The sequence below is a fragment of the Streptopelia decaocto genome, assembly GCF_964273445.1.
Source record: "Streptopelia decaocto genome assembly, chromosome: 12".
Lineage (NCBI taxonomy): Eukaryota > Metazoa > Chordata > Aves > Columbiformes > Columbidae > Streptopelia > Streptopelia decaocto.
This window is the reverse complement of record NC_138667.1, coordinates 9,921,540-9,939,461: the sequence shown is the minus strand read 5'-3', so window position 1 is coordinate 9,939,461 and position 17,922 is coordinate 9,921,540. Positions and strand designations below refer to the sequence as shown.

Below are 17,922 nucleotides of genomic sequence, written 5' to 3'. Positions count from 1 at the left end.
CACAAAATATTAATAGTAATCATAATATTAAGGAAATGGTAATGAAATCCGAGTCTTTTGTACTCGGAACAGCTTGGGAAAGAAAAAAAGAAATCGAACGACCTTTAACATTCAGAATCTCGGAGAATTTGGAGGAGCAAGAGCAAAACGCACCTTAGCAAAACGGGCAAACGGTTCATCGGGAAGGAGCGGTCCCAGGGCTGCGCCACGCAGAGGGGAGTTCTTCAGGGTGCTAGGTTTAACTCTTTTTTGGGGGGAAAAACCCCAATCCGCGGCTGGAGGGAATTCGTGGGAGCAGAAATCCAGGCGGGAAGGAGGGCCGCCTCCCCAAACCCCGCTGACGAAAGAGCAGCGGTAAAAGTCTGCCATAAAATTAGAGGTGGGGAGGATTTCCAGTGCTGGGGCTGCCCCTCGGGGTGGCTGGGACCGGGGCCCCCTCTCCTGCCGGGGCGCGGGGGGGGACGCGGGGCGGCGGCGCAATTACCGGGGGGAAGCTGAGGGACCCTCCCCAAAATGCCACTATCGGGCGGGGTGGGAGCAGAAAGCTGCTTTTCTTCTTATTTAATCGATTTCTTAAAAACAGCCAGAAAAGAACATTAAAAGCATTTCTAGATTTCGTTTCTGGTTTTTTTTTACTTTCTTTTTTTTTTTTTTTTATTCCCATGCTCTTAATTTTGAAAAAAAAAATCACAAAACATAACTTATAAAACAATATATATACTGCATCCTTATCCACAACAGCATAACTGAAACATCCAGCGTAACGTTTACCACAGGTGTGAAATACACTGGGAAGGAAGTACCGTGTGCATTTTATATTACGTTTCTTTGTCATCTACAGGTAATAAGTATCGACAAAAAAAAAAAAAGCAACAAATATGCCTGTAATTAAACTTCGTATGCGTTTTGTATGCGTATTAATAAAGATCTTATTTATAATTTCCTTTTTTTTTTTTTTTCTAACAAGCACTTGTTAAAATATCTACATTTACATAATAACACCTTAAGGGTTTTTTGTTTGTTTGTTTTATTGTTCCTTGCTTTTCCTTCACGGTTAGAAAACCAAGGAACGCTTTCAGCTTTGCTAAGCAACCTTTCCGGACGCCGAGGCTCGCTCTTTCTCTAGCAGAGATGCAGTATCTGGATTCACTTCATAACAATTTTTCGTCTTTTTTTTTTTTCCTAGACTCTTTAGAAGGCGTTTGGTTTTTCTTTTTTTAAAGAGAATCCCCCCGCCCCCTGCATTTAAATAAAGATGAATGATAATTTCATTATCAGGATAAGCCCTTGGATGGGGAAAATGCTGAACAGTTTTTGCATCGTTGGAGGGGTTCTGTCCTTTCTTACAACCGGGGATACTGCAGTCTTTTGGAAAGGATGAAGAGGTAGGAACCTTGAGCTGCTTAGTATCAGGAATGACTGGATTATAGCTTCCAACTAAAGAAAAAACATCAAGAATCATGCATTTTAAAACCAGTTTATTCAACGGCCAAGGATGATGATCCGGCACAATGCAACGGTAGATATAAATATAACCTTATATAAGTGGTTGACCCTTGTCATTATTATTTTTAATAGTTTCATACCTATTATTTTAACCATTTTCCCCGCAGAATCTACTCTGCGAATTATATTTTTTCTCCCCTCCTTTTTTTTTTTTTACTTTTTTTTCTTTTTTCTTTCTTTCTTTTTTTTTTCTTTTTTCTTTTCGAGTGTGATTCTGTTTCTCAGTGGTAAACATTAACCAAACTCTTCCCGTGCGACAAGCGGCCAAGAACCGTCCCACCAGCTCTTACCACCGAGGCGTCTCCCTCCCTCGCCGCCCTCCCTGTGGGGAAGCGGCCGCTTTACCAACTCCTGTGCAAGTTCAAGTAAACACATACAACCCGCATAATCCAGAGAAAAATTGCAACTCATCCATGTACCAGATTTCGGTGTCTCTTGCAAAAAGTTTTCTGGTCCGTTTACGGCTTTCGATGGTTTATTTTTAATATTTTTAAGCGCTGTTTTGTTGGTTGCGTCGTTGGTTTGCTTTTGTTTTTTTTATTTTTTATTTTTTTTTCTATACAGTTGAAGTCCGCGGAGCTTTTGGGGTTTTTTTTTCGGTGATGTTTTGTTTTGTTTTCCTCTTTCACTTGCTCGGGTTTTGCTTTTAATAATAATCGGGTTTAATTTTTTTTTCCGTTAAGCGTCGCTTTGCTTCTGCTTTGCTTTCTCGGCGATGTTTTGTCGGAGGTGGTTTGTGTCAAGTCCGTCAACTGTTGTACTGACAGGCGTTTAGACTAGAGCCGGGGCTTTGCAAACTGCTGTAGCCGAAACTGGAGTGCTGCTTTGATTTCAGTCTAAGGCTGGCTAAGCTGGAGTTGCAAGTGTCCCGGTAGACGCTGTAGGGCGAGCCCGGTGGTCCGTAGGGACACGCTGGGGAGGACATGGCCGAGTTCAGCGAGGAGCCGCTGATGTTGTTGATGTTGTTGAGGCCGGAGTTTGCCATGCCCGGCACGGCCGAGTGGCCCATACTGGAGGGCATGTTCATGGAGGAGATGCTGCTGGGCGCCGAGAACATGGACTGCGAGGAGAGGGGGCTCATGGAGTTGAAAAAGGTGAAGCTTTTGGTGGAAAGCGGCGCCGGGGTGAGGCTTTTGGTGGCCCAGTTGTTGTAGGGGTACCCGGCGTACATGTCGTCGTAGGGCTGCATCAGCCCGCTGAACTGCGGCACGTACCCGTTCTTGCACAGGTCCATCTGCTGGTTCCGTTCCCGCTTTCTCCACTTGGCTCGGCGGTTCTTGAACCAGACCTGGGGAGGGACGGGACGGACACACCGACACGGCACGGTGAGTGCGGGACCACGGCAGGGGCGCGCAGGCAGCCCCGGCCAAGCGCCCGTACCCCCGACCTGGCCACCGGCACCGAGGTGCGCGGGGAGGTTTGGCGGCCCCCACGCCCGCAGATTGCGTGCACAGCTCCGCGACCGCGCACGTCCTCTCCCTACAGCCCCTGCCCCGGGAGTCCAGCTCCGCGGGGTGCTTGCGCGCACCTCTGCGCGCATCCCTCTCTGTTCAGCGGGATGCGGCAGCCGGCGTGCGCGCAGCCGCCTTTCCGCGAAAGCCGCTTGCGCGGGTGTCCGCGCCACGGCCCGGGCCGCGTCCCCCCGGCCTCCCCGCCTCCCCTGTCCCCGAGCAAGGCAAGGGGTGAAGGCACGGCCCGCTCTGATTAGGGCAGGCTCGCCCCGTCTCCGCCGCGTTTCCGAACGTTAATGCTGTGTAATAAAAGTCCCCTGTTACAGACCATAAAAAAGGGGATTGGATTAGTATGTTTAGGTTAAAAAAAAAATCAGTCCCGCATCAGCCTTGGATGGATGCAGCCTCTGCCTTTATATCTAATGAGAATTTACAGCCCTGACTAAAGAACAGAGAAGCAGGGGCCGCTCCTGGTGTTTGATGCAAAAACCTGATCCAGGCTTTTTTTTTTTTTTTTTTTTTTTTTTTAGCCCCCCCCCCATGATGGAAACCGGGCAGCCCCCAAAATTCTCTTTCCAGGTTAAAAACCAGCATCGTCCTGCCTGCCGGCGGCACCCGGCCTGCTGCATCCCCCCTCCCCGGATTTCTCCGACCGAGCCGTCGCCCCCGGCTCCCTGCGGACACCGGGGCCCCGGCCGGAGCCGCGCGGTTTCGTGCGCTCGGCCCCGCGGAAGCTGCGCTCCCTCCGCACTCCCGCCGGAGCCAGGGCGGGGAGGGGAGGGTGGAACTCTTCGGGCCTACCCTCCCAGTGTAAAAATGGTGCAATTATTATTAAACACAGGTCTCAAGGATGGAAACTTGGGAGAGGGAATGGACGTCGGAGTCTATTTTAAATAATAATAATAATAATAATAAAAAGAATGTCGTATAAATAGGAAACGAAAGCCAACATGTTAAAAATCTGTAATATACTCCTCGGAAGGTGCTTCCAGACAGGAATTTCCTGAAAATGAGGGTAATAGTTTTAATTATGGCTCCTAGACATTTTAAAGGAAGGCCCTCATAGCAAATTAAGGTTAGATTTGCAATCTGCAATCTCAGAACATCAAACCAAAACATCTCCACACAGAGGGAGAACGAAATTACGTTAATGGCAACTCATATATTAGTTTTATTTGCTTCCTGAAATATTCCACCAATATTAATGCAGTTTAGTCTCCGCTCCGGCTTTGTTTTGTTTTAAACTCAATTAAGACAATGCTTTCAGATGCATTTTCCCCATTGCAGATGGGTGTTTACTCTTGAAAGGTTTAAAGAAGAATCTCTGTAATCCGATTTGGTCACTCGTGGTTCAATCGCCAAGAAAAAAAAAAACAAAAGTGGCTTTTCGGGACGGTGGAGCTGCCCTGCGCGGTTCCCGTTTTCTCCCGGGTTCCCCCCCTCCCCGGTTCATGCTCAGCCCACGGTCCCGGGGGACGGTGGGCTCGGCGGAGTGTGCGGCCACGGCTAAAACCGCGTGGGGAAATGTCCCGGGGGGAAACGCAAAGGGGAGAGTGAGAAACCGTGACAACCCCAGCAAGGCGGATCAACACATCCAGAGCCGCTTCGGCCCAGTCGTTCATTGCCAGGGTGTTTCACTCGCGAATTTCTCTAAGGAACTGTCGAGGCTCTATGTGTGTGTGTGAATATATACATATGTGGTGGCATCGGCTCCGGGGCGTGTAAAGACCAGGCGCCTTCGCCATACAAGTATGTGTCTACAGCGCTTATTGACTTTTGAGAGCAATCGCTCCCCAGCCCTTGTCCTTCACTCTGCCCATCGGTGGCCTCTGCAAACAGCCGCTCCGCCGGCGGCCGCGGGCCCCGGGGCTGCGCCTCAACCCGCCGCCGCAACGGCATCAAGCAGCGGTTTGTTGGGTTGTGATCACGATTGCTGGGATTATTGGGAATAAACCAGAGCAAAGGGAAGGGCCGCTGGAGCTGAGGCGTTGCTCCAGCCCCGCGCCGGGTTTAGGCCGACCTGGGGGGGGTCTTCCCCCACAACAGGGCCATTCCCAAGCCCCGGTCTCCCCGCTGCCCTTTGCGCTGCTTAACCCCCCCTTTTCGGATGTCTCCAAGAGCCGGGCCAGCGGCCACGGCCCTCTCCGGGCAGTATCTCTCAGTGGCCAGGAGCTGAATTTCTCCTCTCCGGCCTGGATCCCAAATTTAGTCATTAAAATGAAGCCCACAGCGGCTGGCGCTGCTCGCAAACCGCCTCGCGGATCCCAAAAGGGCCAGTTTCCCCCAGTCCCCCCACCCCGCAGCGGGCTCTGGAGCAGAGCCCGGCATCCCCGCGGGGCTGAGCGCCCCTCTTACCCGGACTCGGGGTTCGGTGAGGTTGGTCCAGACGGCGATCTCCTCCCGCATGCTCATGTCGGGGTAGCGGTTCCGCTGGAAAGTGGCCTCTAGCTCCTGGAGCTGCTGGCTGGTGAAGTGGGTCCGCTGCCGACGCTGCTTCTTCTTCTTCGCGGGGTCGTCGGCGGCCCCGTCCTCGTTCTTCTGGTCGCCGCTGCGTTCCTTTTCTGTGGTGGGATGTCGAAGTTTGGGGTTTGAGTGTGTGTGGTGTTTTGTTGTTTATTTGTTTTTGTTTTGTTGTGTTTGTGGGTTTTTTTCCCCAAACAGATATACAGGCACACAAAGGCCGGCACGCCACCCCCGCACCCAGCCCTGCCCGCGCCGCTGGAGAGACGCGTGGGGGCATTCACGCGGGCCTCTGCCGGGCCCTGCACCCACCAAGCGCCCAGCAGCCACAGCCGGCCTTTCCCGTGGGGGACTGGGGAAGGAGCACGGAGCCCTGCTCGGGCCCAAGCCGCTCGGGGAGGGAGCGGGACCCCCCGAGAGCCCGGCTCGAGGCGGGCCCGAGGGGCCAAGGCAGTCGGGGAGGAGCGGGTTCCCCGCAGCACCGGCCGCTCTGCCTTTCCACGGCACCTTTTCACTCCCTTCAACCTAAGGCGCGATCTTTGCTCCATTGTCTTTGTTGTACTCGGCCGCGACAGGAAACTTCGGAAGGGCAGGGGTGTAAAACTCAGCAACAGTTAATTGCAAAAGGCAGTCTCTCTCTTCGCCTCTACACTTCTTTTTTTTTTTTTTTTTCCCTTTGTCTCTTTTAGGATTTTAGTGTTTATTTTAATCCGAGGCTAAGCGAATCCCTCTGCAAAAAAATCATATTGCAAGAAGCAAAGAACACATAACCAGCAGTGTTTTGGCGATCGGTATTTACGCGGACTGCAATCAGGAATCCAGCCCCTGTCCTGCCGCAATGGGGGGACAAACCCCGCTCCCTTTTCGTAATGGCCTTTTCGTCTCTCTCAGCCCGGGTTCTGGCTGGATTTAGAACAATTTAATAGCTCGGAAAAGGACTCAAGGCCTGAACGAAATGTTCTCCCGGTCTGGGCCCCGGCGGAGCGGGGAAAGGTGCGGCCGGGGGGTGGGCACGCGAGGCGGCAAGACCGGGGTCCGCGGCCATCCCCCCGGCCTCTGTCCTGCTGCTGCTTAAAGGAAACTTGGTGGGGAATTTTTCTTTTTAGAGCGTTTTCCCTACTTTTTAGAGGTTTTTTATGCCGGCGGCGGCGGGCACGGGGGCATTTCTACGGCCCCGAACTCTGCGAGGTAAGCGGGAGTCTAAAAATAATCGCGGGCTGCATCCAAAGCCCGAGAGGACTCGTCCTTGCAAAGTCACCCCTGAATCGCTCATAGCCTGGGCACCCTCCATAGCAAAATGGGGAACAAGCGAGCTCCAACGGCTCGATGGAAACCCCAAAAGTGGCCGATCGCAGCCCGGCTGACCTCTGTCTGCAGGGAGTAGTTTGCAGAGCAAACAAGGCCTCTGCAGAACAGACCCCATCGACACCGGCCCCCCCGGCCCCCATGGTCTCTGCGGCCACTGGACCGGCCGAGCCGCAGGGCCCGGCGGCGGTGGAGAAACAGAAACCAAAATAACCCCCGCAAAGACAAATCCTCCGGCTTTCGCCTGGGAAGAGCCCGGAGAAACCGGGCCGAGAGGGAGCGGGGGCGACAGGAAAGCGGCTGCGGCCGCGGTGGGATACGTCCCCGCGGCCTCTCACCCCGCTCCGGGTATAACCCCGCCAGGATTTCGTTAAAAAATGTGGTCTGGGCGCCGGGCTGTGGTACAATTTCAAATCATCAGGCACATTAGCGATAATCGGGTTTTGTACCTTTTTTCCTCTCTTTCAATTAAAAAAAAAAAAAAGTATGGAAAAGGTATTTTGCAGCTTCTCGGAGAAGCAAAGCAGGCAGGTCCTCAGCCCTCTTCCAGCACCGGGGGTCACACACAGGGGAAGGGCAAACTGGAGCAAATCTATCTCTCTAATCTCAAATAATCTCCTCTAATCTCGAAGTTCCATCCAGACGCCGGTCTCTAACTTTGTTTGTGAATCAGGCTGAGAGGTACAACCCAAACCCTGTTTGTCACTGGGTGCCGCTTCGGGACCGACTCTCGCCGCAGACACTCTCTAGGTTATAGGACCTACTGAAACTCCGAAGAGCAAAAACAGCTATCAAAAAAATAAAATTAAAGACGACAAAATCTCCTCCTGAAAGGGTCTCAGGGGAGAACGAGTATCACGCTCCTTTCTGCAGCTTTTGTTTCATTCTCCTAGCTTCCCTTGTCATTTTAGAAATGTCGCGACTTTAATTGGGTACAAACTGGGAAACCACAGCTTTCCCTGCAGCCCTTGCACATGGTGCTCAGACCGCGGGGACTCTTTCCAGCGCGGAAAGCGCGCAGCTCCCATGCTAAACCTCTCCGCGGCCGCGCACATCTCCGCGGCCGCCCGCGCAGCCTGCGCCCGGCCCCACGCTGCCTTTCCTGCTCTGCGGGGCATTTTCTTTCTTTTAAAAATTTTTGTTCTCCTCCCCCCAAGCTGCCTTTGACAGAGAGATTTTTTTCCATCTCTGCACCACCCGAGCTGGAATAGAAACCCGGGCAAAAGCTGACATGATCTCAGAAACATCCGGCAAAACCGCACTCCCCGAAGACCCCCCCCTTCCCTTCGACCCCATCGATTAATAACTGTGTTTTTTATAATAAAAAATATAGCAGCTCCATGGATAGGGAAGGGTGGCCGTATGTTTCCTCTCGGCGGGTTGTCAGCGCCGGGCACGGCGGGGGTGGCAGCTGCGGGCGGGCCCCAGGCCCCGCTCCGGTTCCCGGGGCTCGGTCGCGATGGAGCCATCGGGATCACTAGCAACTCTTGCCCCTCTTGTCCCTCCCATAGCTTCTGTTTGTGCGGAGGTTGCAGGCAAAAGACCACCGACCGCCCCGCGAAGGGAAGGCGCGGTGGGGAGGGGGAGGCAGCGCAGGGGGGAGCGGGCCGGGACCGCGGGGTGGAGGGTGTGGGGGGTTACCTGGCACCTCCGTGTCGGAGGATTCACTGGCTGAGTTCTCGATCGGGTCTCTGGGTTCCGAGGATCTTTGCAAATGGAAGCTGGAAGCCATGTCATGGGAGGGTTGGGGTCTCAAGCTCTCGGGCAGTCTCTCCAAATTCATTCCACCTTTAAAGGAATCCATGGCAGGGGCGCCGGGCTGTCTGGGGGAGTTTGCAGGTGTTTATTCCACACAGAAAGGAACAAGGAGCTTTTTTTTTTTTCCCTTTTTTTTTTTTTTTAAAGAAAAAACAAAAACAACAACCAAAAAAACAAAACCCAAACGAACCAAAACCAAAATCAAATCCACTTATTACTAACAGTATTATTTTAAGGGTGTCGGAAGAAAGGATCTGGGCAATGCCTCGAAGCCGATTGTCTCTGCTCGGGGAGAGGCACGGCAGTCCGGCCGCATAGGCAGGGAAGTGGTAAAGATCCCTTATAGAGGAACGCGAGTTGCGAGTTGGACAGTTTAAAGCTAAAGAGATTAAAGTGACCTGCCCTAGAACAAATGCCTGTAGTTAAACGGGGCTCCTCCCCCTGAAGGTTAAAACCTCCCCGTCTCGCTAATGCATCACTCCATCTAGCGCTCGCCCAGCCCGGCCGCGCGGGCGGACCTGCCTCCGCGCTCCGCGCCGATGTGCGCGCCTTCCGCGACCGCGGCCAAGCCCGCAACCCCCTGGCGGCGTCTCCTCCGAGGGTGCACCGCACTCCTTCTACTCCTCCCCCGCAGCCTCCCCTAAACTCGTTGAGGTATTAAAAATATTTCATAAACGAATGGAAAGGTGGAAAATCACTCCCAGCCGCGCGGTGGAAGGCTCGGGACCCTCTGGCCGCCCCCTCACCCCGCCAGCCTGCCCTTCTCCGCAGAGTCCTGCCATCCGGCAGCACGCAGGTTGAGCCCCCGCTCAGCACGGCATCTCCAAGGGCATCCCGGTACCCAGCCCGGCTGGGGCTCCCGGCCCGCGGAACCTCCGCCTTCCACTCCCTGCGGTGAATGCGCAACCTGCGCATCCCTCAACATCCTTGCGCGGGGCTGCGCGGCAGGTCCCGGCACGAAGCGACCCCACCGCGAGTTTCAGCCCCCCGGGGAACACGCTTCTCCGAGCTGGAGGGTATTTCTTTTGGGGGTGGCCTCCTGGGGGCTGCATCTGAAATTTTTTTTTTTCTTTTTTAACATTTTTTTTTTCCGACTGAGGCGCCTATAATCAAGCGTCTCAGACCCTGCCCGGCGGCCGGGGGACCGTAGCCTGGGGAACAGCGGCACGCGAACGCTCCCATCACATCATCATTCAGCACATGATTAATAACAAATAATTTTCCTCCCGCAGCCGAACTCGCAGTAACCCTCTTGTAGGGGTGTCTGCGGCTCTACCAGGCTGAGGGCCGGGGCAACGGGTGTGGAGGGGGCGTGAGACATCCCTCGAATCCCGCAACGGGCACTGGTGCGTCCTGTCCTGGTGAAGTGCCCGGAGCGGCTGGAGCGGGGCCGGTCTCCGGGACTGCCCGCGCAGGCCGGACCAAGGCCGTGAGCCCTCCTGGATAACATCTCCGTCTTTGGGGAGGTGGAATAACGCACGGGAAACCCTCAGCCTCGGGGGGCAGGTGGGAGCCGGGGGTATCGGCGGGGCAGGCGGCGGAGGGCCCACTTCACCGGGGAAAGGGACGAGGGAAAGGGCGAGAAGGACTTTGGCTGTAACTCTGCCCAGGGAAAGGACCTTCTCTTTATTTTCTCGGCTCACTTTAACTGATCCATCCTGACACTCTATTTTGCTTTCAAATCAAGTAAAGATGTGGGAGAGAACTTTTGAACTGTTTTATGGAAAAGTGGAGGGAAGCAATGTTCCAGCCGTGCAGGCTTTTTCCTACACCGCCAGGGTGATGCAGCTGGGCCCGCCCTGCACCCCCCGGCTGTGCCCCGCAGGGCCTGACCCCCCTTCCCCGCCATGGGCCTGGGGACACCAGGCGGGGAGAGCCCAAAGCTCCCAGCCCAAACCCTTGCACCTCTGCTCTCCATAGCCTTTTGCAGTTTAGGGGATGTACAAGTGGGAATGTCAAGGTCAGGTCTCCCTAGCTCACTCTTTCTTTTTTTTTTAATTTATTTTTTATTATTTTGAGTGGCATGCTGATGTCCGTCAGTCTGACAGCCACTCCCGCTGAACTTCGCTCAGGATTCTGCAAACGACGGGGAGTTTCGGGCACTCGAGGTGAACCAGGCAATCTCAGGGCTGCTAAAGATGGACGTGGTTTAAAATGCAAATATTTACCAGAGTCAGGGCCTCTGGGCATCGAGGGGCTCAGCTGACCGACGGCCCTGGAAGGATGGGGACCTCCTCCCAGGAGAGAAGCGAGAGGAGGAGACGGCCTTTCTCCTGAGGAGGAGGAGGAGGAAGGTGAACCGACTGCAAAACATGCACTGTGAGACTCTTCACAGTTCAATTTCTATTTATTTATTTATTTTCTTTATATCCAAGACACAGAGGCAGCAGCCCCGGGGCAGGTCTCGGGGGGGGGGGTTCCTGCCCTCCCGCAGCCCCGGGGGCAGTGCTGGAGGGGAGCTGCCAACTGACCCGCTGCTCCACTGCGGCTTAGACCTACTGCTCACAGCAGCCTCCGAGCCGGCAGTGGGATTTTCTTTTCTTTTAAATGCACCTAATTTACAGCTTTTGTGCTACTCTAGAAAAAAAAACCAATTTTTTAAAAAAGGGTCGTTCTAGGCTCATTTCTCCCGGTCGGGCACAGAGAAAGGCTCAGTTCCGGGCACCATCCGGATTTCGCCGTGGCGGCGGCCGAGATAACGCCGGGTCCAGCTGCCTCCCAGGGCGACGGCCCCCCTGACTCCTTCAGGAGGTCCCCGGGGATGACACCCCACAATATGGACGTTAAATGGAGAACAACGGGCCGGTCCTGTCGCTCCAGGCCCTCCGAGGGGGTGTCGGGAAGCGGAGCAGCGCCCGGCTTCCTCCTGACCCCCCACGCGTGTCTCCGCCCGGCCCATGGCGCGGGTCAGGCCTTTACCACACACCTGCGCACGGGTTGGCAGTCTCAGACAGGCGTATATATATATATATATATATATATATATATTTACAGGTCCTGTTTATGTCTCGATGTCTTACGTGGATTTAAGGGCATAGTCTCGCTCCACGCTTCGCACAGACTCGAATCCGTCCGGTTCGTTCCATTGTTGGTCGCGACAACACATGTCGCGACAACAGAGTGCATCGCCGGGGCTGTTGCCCCCATATTTGCGTTTTCTCCTCTCTCCTCCCCGCCGGGCCCGCTCGGTTTCGGGATGCTGAGGACACCTCTCCTCTGATAACACCCTCCAGCAGACGCTACGCCACGGGTCCGCTAGTGTGACGTCATGTCTCCCTTCTCTGACGTCACGTCTCGCCTTTCAGCTAGGCCAGGACCAAAGGCAAGCCTTAATGCTGCTCTCGGAGCCGGCTGCTCTTCCCGCGACGTGAAGGTGGAACGCCTGCTCCCCGGGCCGGACAAGACGGCGGTCCCGGGTCTCCCTCCCCCCACCACTTCCCCCGGCTCTCTAGGGGCCGAGGAGAGCTGCGGGAAGGGAGGAGAGGCCGCAGTGGACGAGAGCAGCCCGGCCGCGGCGGCCCCGACCAGCTGCCCTACCCGCCAGGCCGCGACCTGCGTGGGCGTGGGAATGCCCGGGGGCTGAAGGGTGCTCACGGAGCTCCGGCCGGGACGCGGCCGGTGTGCGCGGGTCGCGGGAGGGATTCACGTGGGAAAACTGGGCGCAGCGCCGCGTGGGGACGGTCAGGGAGCACTGCCGCTCCGCGCCCGCGCAGCCACCGCACCTCGAGGCTCCACCCGGCTGGGGGCTGCATCAGGGATCTGTAAAATGCTGGGAGCCCGCAAATAAACCGCTCCGCTTCCTCCTGCTATAAATAACCCAAGAACGAGAGGATGGAGCTTATAAATAAATCAGCGCCGGCTACGCCGGTGACAGCCCCACGAAGAAGAGGATGAGATGCGTCTGAACGAAGGCGAGCGGAGGAACGGAGCTGAGGACGGACCCCGCAGAGGGCGCAGGGGACGTGGCCATGTCGCCCCTCATGTGACAGGGAGGGGTCCCGCCTTTCAGAGATGCGTTCCCATCCCCTACGGGCTGTGGTGGTTGTAGCGAACGCAAAACCACCTGGGCCATATATCAGGCGGCGAAGTTCAGTCTCTGCCAGCTTTTCCTCTTCAGATTTATTAGCGTTGTATAGACTGAGATTCAGTCTATAAATTGTTGGGAATTGTTACAAAAATGAAGGCACCTCCTCCCAAGAGCACCTCTGCCCGAGAGGGGAGCGAAGCCCTCTGAAAAGCAGAGCTGCAGAGGAAGAAAGGCTCCCCAACCAAACCCAACGCAACCAAACCCAACGCAACCAAACCCAAGCCAACCCAACCCTACCCAACTCAACCAAGACAAACCAAACCAAACTCAGCCAAACGAAACCGCAAGCAACGCAACCAAAACAAGCCAAGCCAAACCCAAACAAAGCAGTCCAAGCCAAACCGGTCAATCTTCACCTGGTGCCCCATTCACGCAGCCCAGCAGACGGGAGCTGCTGCAGGAAAACAACTTTTAACGACAAAACCCTCTAAAAGTGCCCAGCGGGTATCGAAGGGGCATCTCTGGGGCTGTGAGAGCGGCTGTAACGGCGCAGCTCCCCTGTACCCAGCGCCGGCAGCGCCGCGGCAACCGCCAAAGGCATTTTAAAAACTTTCCTCCATGAAAATGTCCCCTCCACAAGTGGATCAGAGGTTTTCGGCCTCCAGCACCCGCTCCCGGCCTTTGCTGGTGTGCGTGCCGCCTACCCACGAGATGCCCACACATTAGGAAAAAGCAGAGGCCGGGGATGCGCGCAGGTGTGTGCGCAGGACAGCGCGGTGCTCCGTGGACCACGGACCGCACTGAATGGATGATGTTTGTTGTTGCAGTGCACCGGGGGTGGTGTTGGTGACGGATGTCAGGGCATTCATGTCCCGGGAGTGTCCTGTCCCAAACAAGTATCGCCCCAAACACTGTCTTACGCGCAAGGTGGAGACCCGTGGCCGCCCCCACGTAAGGCAAAGCTCAGCACTACCCGCCGCGACTGCAGCCCCTGCCCGGATCCGGCCCGAATGAAAACGGAGCAGACGCTGAATAACGACGACCACGAAACGAGCCCCGTTACCTCCCGACCTCCTGACGGAATCGGGTCTCCCCCCGGGCGGACAGAGCAGGCAGCGAGAAGCAGAGAGGGGGAAGAAACCCAGCGCGGAGAGCGTGTTAAATCGCTCAGGAAACGAAGGTGGAAAATTACGCTGGCTCCCAGCCGGCCTCTCCTCCTCCGGGCAGCCAGGAGAGCAATTTTCCTAAGAAGCTGAGCAAAACGAAATCACCCCCTTATGGATCTGCCGCCCTCCTCGCTCTGCGTTCCGGCCAAGCCTCCGCCTTCCGCGGGCTCTCAGGGCCCCTCCGCGCAACGTTGCGCTGCGGGTGCGGGTTTCCAGTGGCCGCTCTCGGCTCCCCCAGCCTCCCAAGCCTCCCGGGTCTCTGCCTGCTCCATCCCGCTTCTCTCGGCCCGGCCGAGGTTGCCCCATCGCCTCGGCTGCCCCCGCCATTGAAACCCAATGGGGGAAACGGAATTTTCTCGGGGCGTTTGGTCCGTGACACCTCCCGAGGCACCTGGGGCGCCCGGGGCTGCGGCTCGTCCCGGCTCCCCCTCCTCCCCCTTCTCCATCCCACCCCGGGGCTGCCCCGGGCGCCGGCGGCCAGCGGCAGCTCTTGCGAAAACTAGGGATGAAAAAGTTGAAGGCTTAATGTTTTCTGACAGATACAAATGATACCCCAAGGCTTTCTTGAAATGCAGCGACTGACGGCTGGAGAAACGGTTTTCCTATTCGGGTTTCGGCAGCTGGAAGCAGACGCGGGGAGGAGGGTTCCCCTCGGCCCTCCTTCCCCTACCCTCACCCCGAAAATAAAATAATCTCCTGGGCGTCCGGCGACGACCTGCGACAACGCTTTTTCCCAAATCACCGATGTCACAGTCCCACCCTAGGCCAGAGCTGCTTCCCAGCCCTCTCCGCATCCTTCAGACCACACGCACTGAACTTTGCTCTAAGAAAATATTAATTTTCTGTTAGCAGTGCCTTGGGTTTGTTTCTGGCCGTTCGCAGCCTAATGTGAGCATAAGAGTATCAGTGACCTTCAATGACAACATCAGACGGTGAACAGCTCAGGAATATGGGGGACTGTTTCCCTGGGTTGGGGGAAGAGAGAGGAAAAGTACAATATAGTCCCACAACCCCGTCTCTGAGCAGAGGGAACATGCTTTTCTTATTATTTGATGGAGGAAGGGGCACGGCAGTTTGTTAGGCAGCCTGCTCATGTTACTCTGTGCATCTTTAGATCACGAAATGTGTCTCTTTTGAGAACTAAAAAAGATGCCTCTGAAGCAGGATAATCCAAGGCCCGGGTACTCCATTAGCATTAGCTGCAGACCCTTCTTCAGTAGAAAAAAGCAGACTGCGTTTGCACCACTGATATTATGCTTCCATGTGGGTTTCCCCCACCTTGTTTCGAGTGAGCAACCTCTTAATTGCTGCAGCAATGGGGGAAAACACATTTCCCTTAAACAGGACATTTCCTGAAAGGCTGAAATATTCTAATAACTCGCTGGGATCTTTCATGTTCTCAGAACAGCAGCAAATCTCTGCAGAGCCGCACATTTCCTGCTTTAAAATACGAAATCAGAGAAACTACTAACTTTTGTTTGCATTCAGGTTCTTCTCTCTTTTTTTTTTTTTTCCCCCCTTTTTTTTTTTTTTAGTTAAAATGTTCTAATTTTCTTTTATTTATTTTTAAAATTTATTTTGCCCCTAAAGGTTGATTTTGCCTCGCTGCCCGTTCTGCCTTATTCCCCGCTCGGCTGCGTTGCCCAGGGAGCAAACACTGCCTAGATAAAGGCACGGAACACTTCTCTTTCCAATTTCATTGTGGGAACGGCCGTATCTTAACGGGCACATCTCGGGGAGAGATAGGAACCTACTGCCTTCCCGAGAGCTGTGCTAATCAGCACGCCGGGTTAGATATAACAGTTCAGGGCAAATAAATCGAATTAGTTTTATTAGCACGTTTAGGAGGCGGTCTAAGGAAAGAATTCGGCTTTACTAGAGAATGTTTTCCCCTCCCCTTTTGTTATTGAAAAGCAATATATATGTGATCTGCTCATCACAGGAGGGAAATAATACATGGTTCAATCTGCGGTCGTTTTCTCGGAGAAAGGCGCTCCCCTCTCTAAACCCGATGAGAAGGATATAAACTGTTGGAAATGCACGATTTCATAATAAAACCTGCGTGAACAATAAAACGGACTGTAAAGGACAGGCTGTGGAGCCCGCCAGGTTATTGTTCGGCGGTGGGTTTCGGTAGGAAATATCTGCCTCGATCACAGGCGCCTTTAACTCGGCTAAAACTTTCCCAGGGAAATGTAGCCACCGCTCCAGCGCGGGATTTCCAGGGACTTTGTCCGTATTTCAGGCAAATGAAGGATTTGGGAGAGGTAGCTTTCAGGAATTATTTGGAAGTCAGTTTTAGATAATCGGCTGGAGCTGGCGCAGGGAATAACCCGGAGAACAAGGACATTGGTTTGTTAAGTGGAAATGACATATTTTTAAATTATTATAGAAAAAGCAAAAACCATCTCAGTCCTGGATTCAGACACAACAGTATTGTTTTAGGCTCAATTCGTGCACCGGACTTCGTGTTCGTCTGCAGTGCTGTTGACAAAATTTGTGGAAAAGGGCGAAATAACAGCATAGCGAAAAATTTTTTAACGGGAGACCTAAAAAAAAATATCTCCTAAAGGTACCGTTTGTGGGAAGCCCTCACGCCCCTTTAAGCGGGGTTAACAGGCGGAAAATAAAAAAGGCTTTTTCCCTCCACTTTGAGAATTTCAGTCCTGCTTCAGGAAGCGTTATCCCAGAGCGGTGCTGAGAGACACTCTCACTAACTGTAGTTCCTAAAGATGGTGACTGTATTTTATTTTATTTTATTTTTTTTTAAGAAAATAAGAGGCGCCGTAGCACATTATTTTTAGGAAAAGTGAATTAATCGATCGCCCAGACTCTCCCCGCCCGCCCCGCTCATCCCCGACAGCTCCCACCTCTCCTCCGCGGGAGTGCAGCCCCGGCCGAGCACCGGGAGGCACCGGAACCCCCGGCCCGCATCACCTGCACCCCCAGCTCGTCCCGGAGAACCCGCGCCCCGCCGGGGCCACCCGAACCTCCGCGCATGGCCGCCGCACACCGCGCTGCTGCCACCGGCCAGCCCCCGCCGAGGGCACCGGGGACCCGGGTGCGAGCCGCGCTTTGCACCGCGCCGCGGAGCGCCCCGAGCAGAAGCGCTGGAGGCTGAAAACGGGTGAGGTGCACTAGGAAAAAAATTAAATATATATATGTAAAAAATATATAAAATGAGGTAACCCCTCTGGAATTGCATTTCCCAGAGCATTTGTCAGAGCTGACGAAGCGCAGAGGCCCCGAAAGAATTTATACACGGTATAAAGATGTCAAGGACTGCGCAGAGAGCGGAGCGCGGAGCGGAGCCGCCACCGAGCTCCGGAGCGGGACGCGAGGCCGCGGTGAGGGGCGCTTCTCCCCGCCGGCGACGCGTCCCCGCTCGGCTTTGTTTTCCACCCCCGAAACGCTCCGCACCTTCGGCCGCCGCCCGCATCCCCAAGCGGGGCCTGGAGGAGGCGAGAGAGGAAGACGAGGGAGGGACGGCCCCGTGGGACACGCGTGGGGAGACACGGCGGGCGCGCGTGAGGCGGGACGGAGAACCGGGCGCACGCGTGGGAGGTCGGGACGGGGCTCACGGGGCCACCCGCGTGGGACAGGCGGCGACACGCGTGGGGCAGGCCGGGCGCAGGAGGACACGCGTGGGGATGTCCCCAGGCAACTTACCGGCCAGCGTGGCGGCGGCGGCGGGGTACCGGGCCCGGCGGGCGCTGTGCGCGCCCCGGCCGCTGCTGCAGGGTTTTCTTGGGAGATTTCCCCGTCTGCTCCTGACGTCAGCCCCGTCCCAGGGTGCCGCAGACGGGGGAGGGCCGGGGGCAGGGCCGGCCGCACCGGGACACCGGCGGCGCCGGCTGCCCCGCGCCCCTCACCTCCGTCCTGCCGCCGAAGGCATCCCCCGGCCCGGCTCCGGCCCCCGCCTGGCCGAGCCTCCCCGCCGCCACCGCCGGCCCTCAGCCTCGGGGCGGCTTCGTGCTCCCAGTTACATGGCCCCTGCCCTCTTAATTTCCTTCGGGCCGGTGTTCTTGTCCGAGGGGGCAGGGACAAGGAAAGGCCGCTTTTTTTTTTTTTTCCTCCTGAAATACGCCCCTGGATCAGAACTGCAGCGGGGAGGTGGGTGAGCAGCGCTGAGCACCCCGGGTGAGGCAGCAAACAGCACCCAGGGCTGCCCGGGCTGCAGCCGGAGCTGGAGGACACGGGGCTACGTGGGGGTGCTTGTGTAGGTGATATGGGACAGGCACACTGTGCT

At 55.4% G+C, this 17,922-nt stretch overlaps 1 protein-coding gene across 2 annotated transcripts; it reads right to left on the bottom strand.

Moving 5' to 3' along the window:
- Positions 1-625: 625 nt before the first annotated feature.
- PITX1 (paired like homeodomain 1) lies at positions 626-17,475 on the bottom strand. 2 transcript variants are annotated; one of them, XM_082063446.1, is made up of 4 exons: positions 17,343-17,475; positions 8,364-8,545; positions 5,313-5,518; positions 626-2,794 (listed from the first exon to the last, which is right to left on the bottom strand). In XM_082063446.1, the coding sequence occupies exons 2-4, from the start codon at positions 8,524-8,526 to the stop codon at positions 2,255-2,257; spliced, it is 909 nt and encodes a 302-aa protein (XP_081919572.1). In that variant the 5' UTR covers positions 8,527-8,545; positions 17,343-17,475; the 3' UTR covers positions 626-2,254. The 2 variants fall into 2 exon arrangements, with proteins under 2 accessions (XP_081919572.1, XP_081919573.1); XM_082063447.1 differs by lacking the exon at positions 17,343-17,475 and having other exon boundaries at positions 8,364-8,805.
- Between the last annotated feature and the right edge of the window lie 447 nt (positions 17,476-17,922).

Excerpts from the sequence above, each read along its gene's own strand:
- PITX1 (XM_082063446.1), bottom strand. The coding sequence starts at position 8,526 with ATGGATTCCTTTAAAGGTGGAATGAATTTGGAGAGACTGCCCGAGAGC. Across the intron at positions 5,519-8,363 it reads CTCCGACACGGAGGTGCCAG|AAAAGGAACGCAGCGGCGAC; the intron begins GTAACCCCCCAC and ends ATCCCACCACAG. Across the intron at positions 2,795-5,312 it reads TCACCGAACCCCGAGTCCGG|GTCTGGTTCAAGAACCGCCG; the intron begins GTAAGAGGGGCG and ends GTCCCTCCCCAG.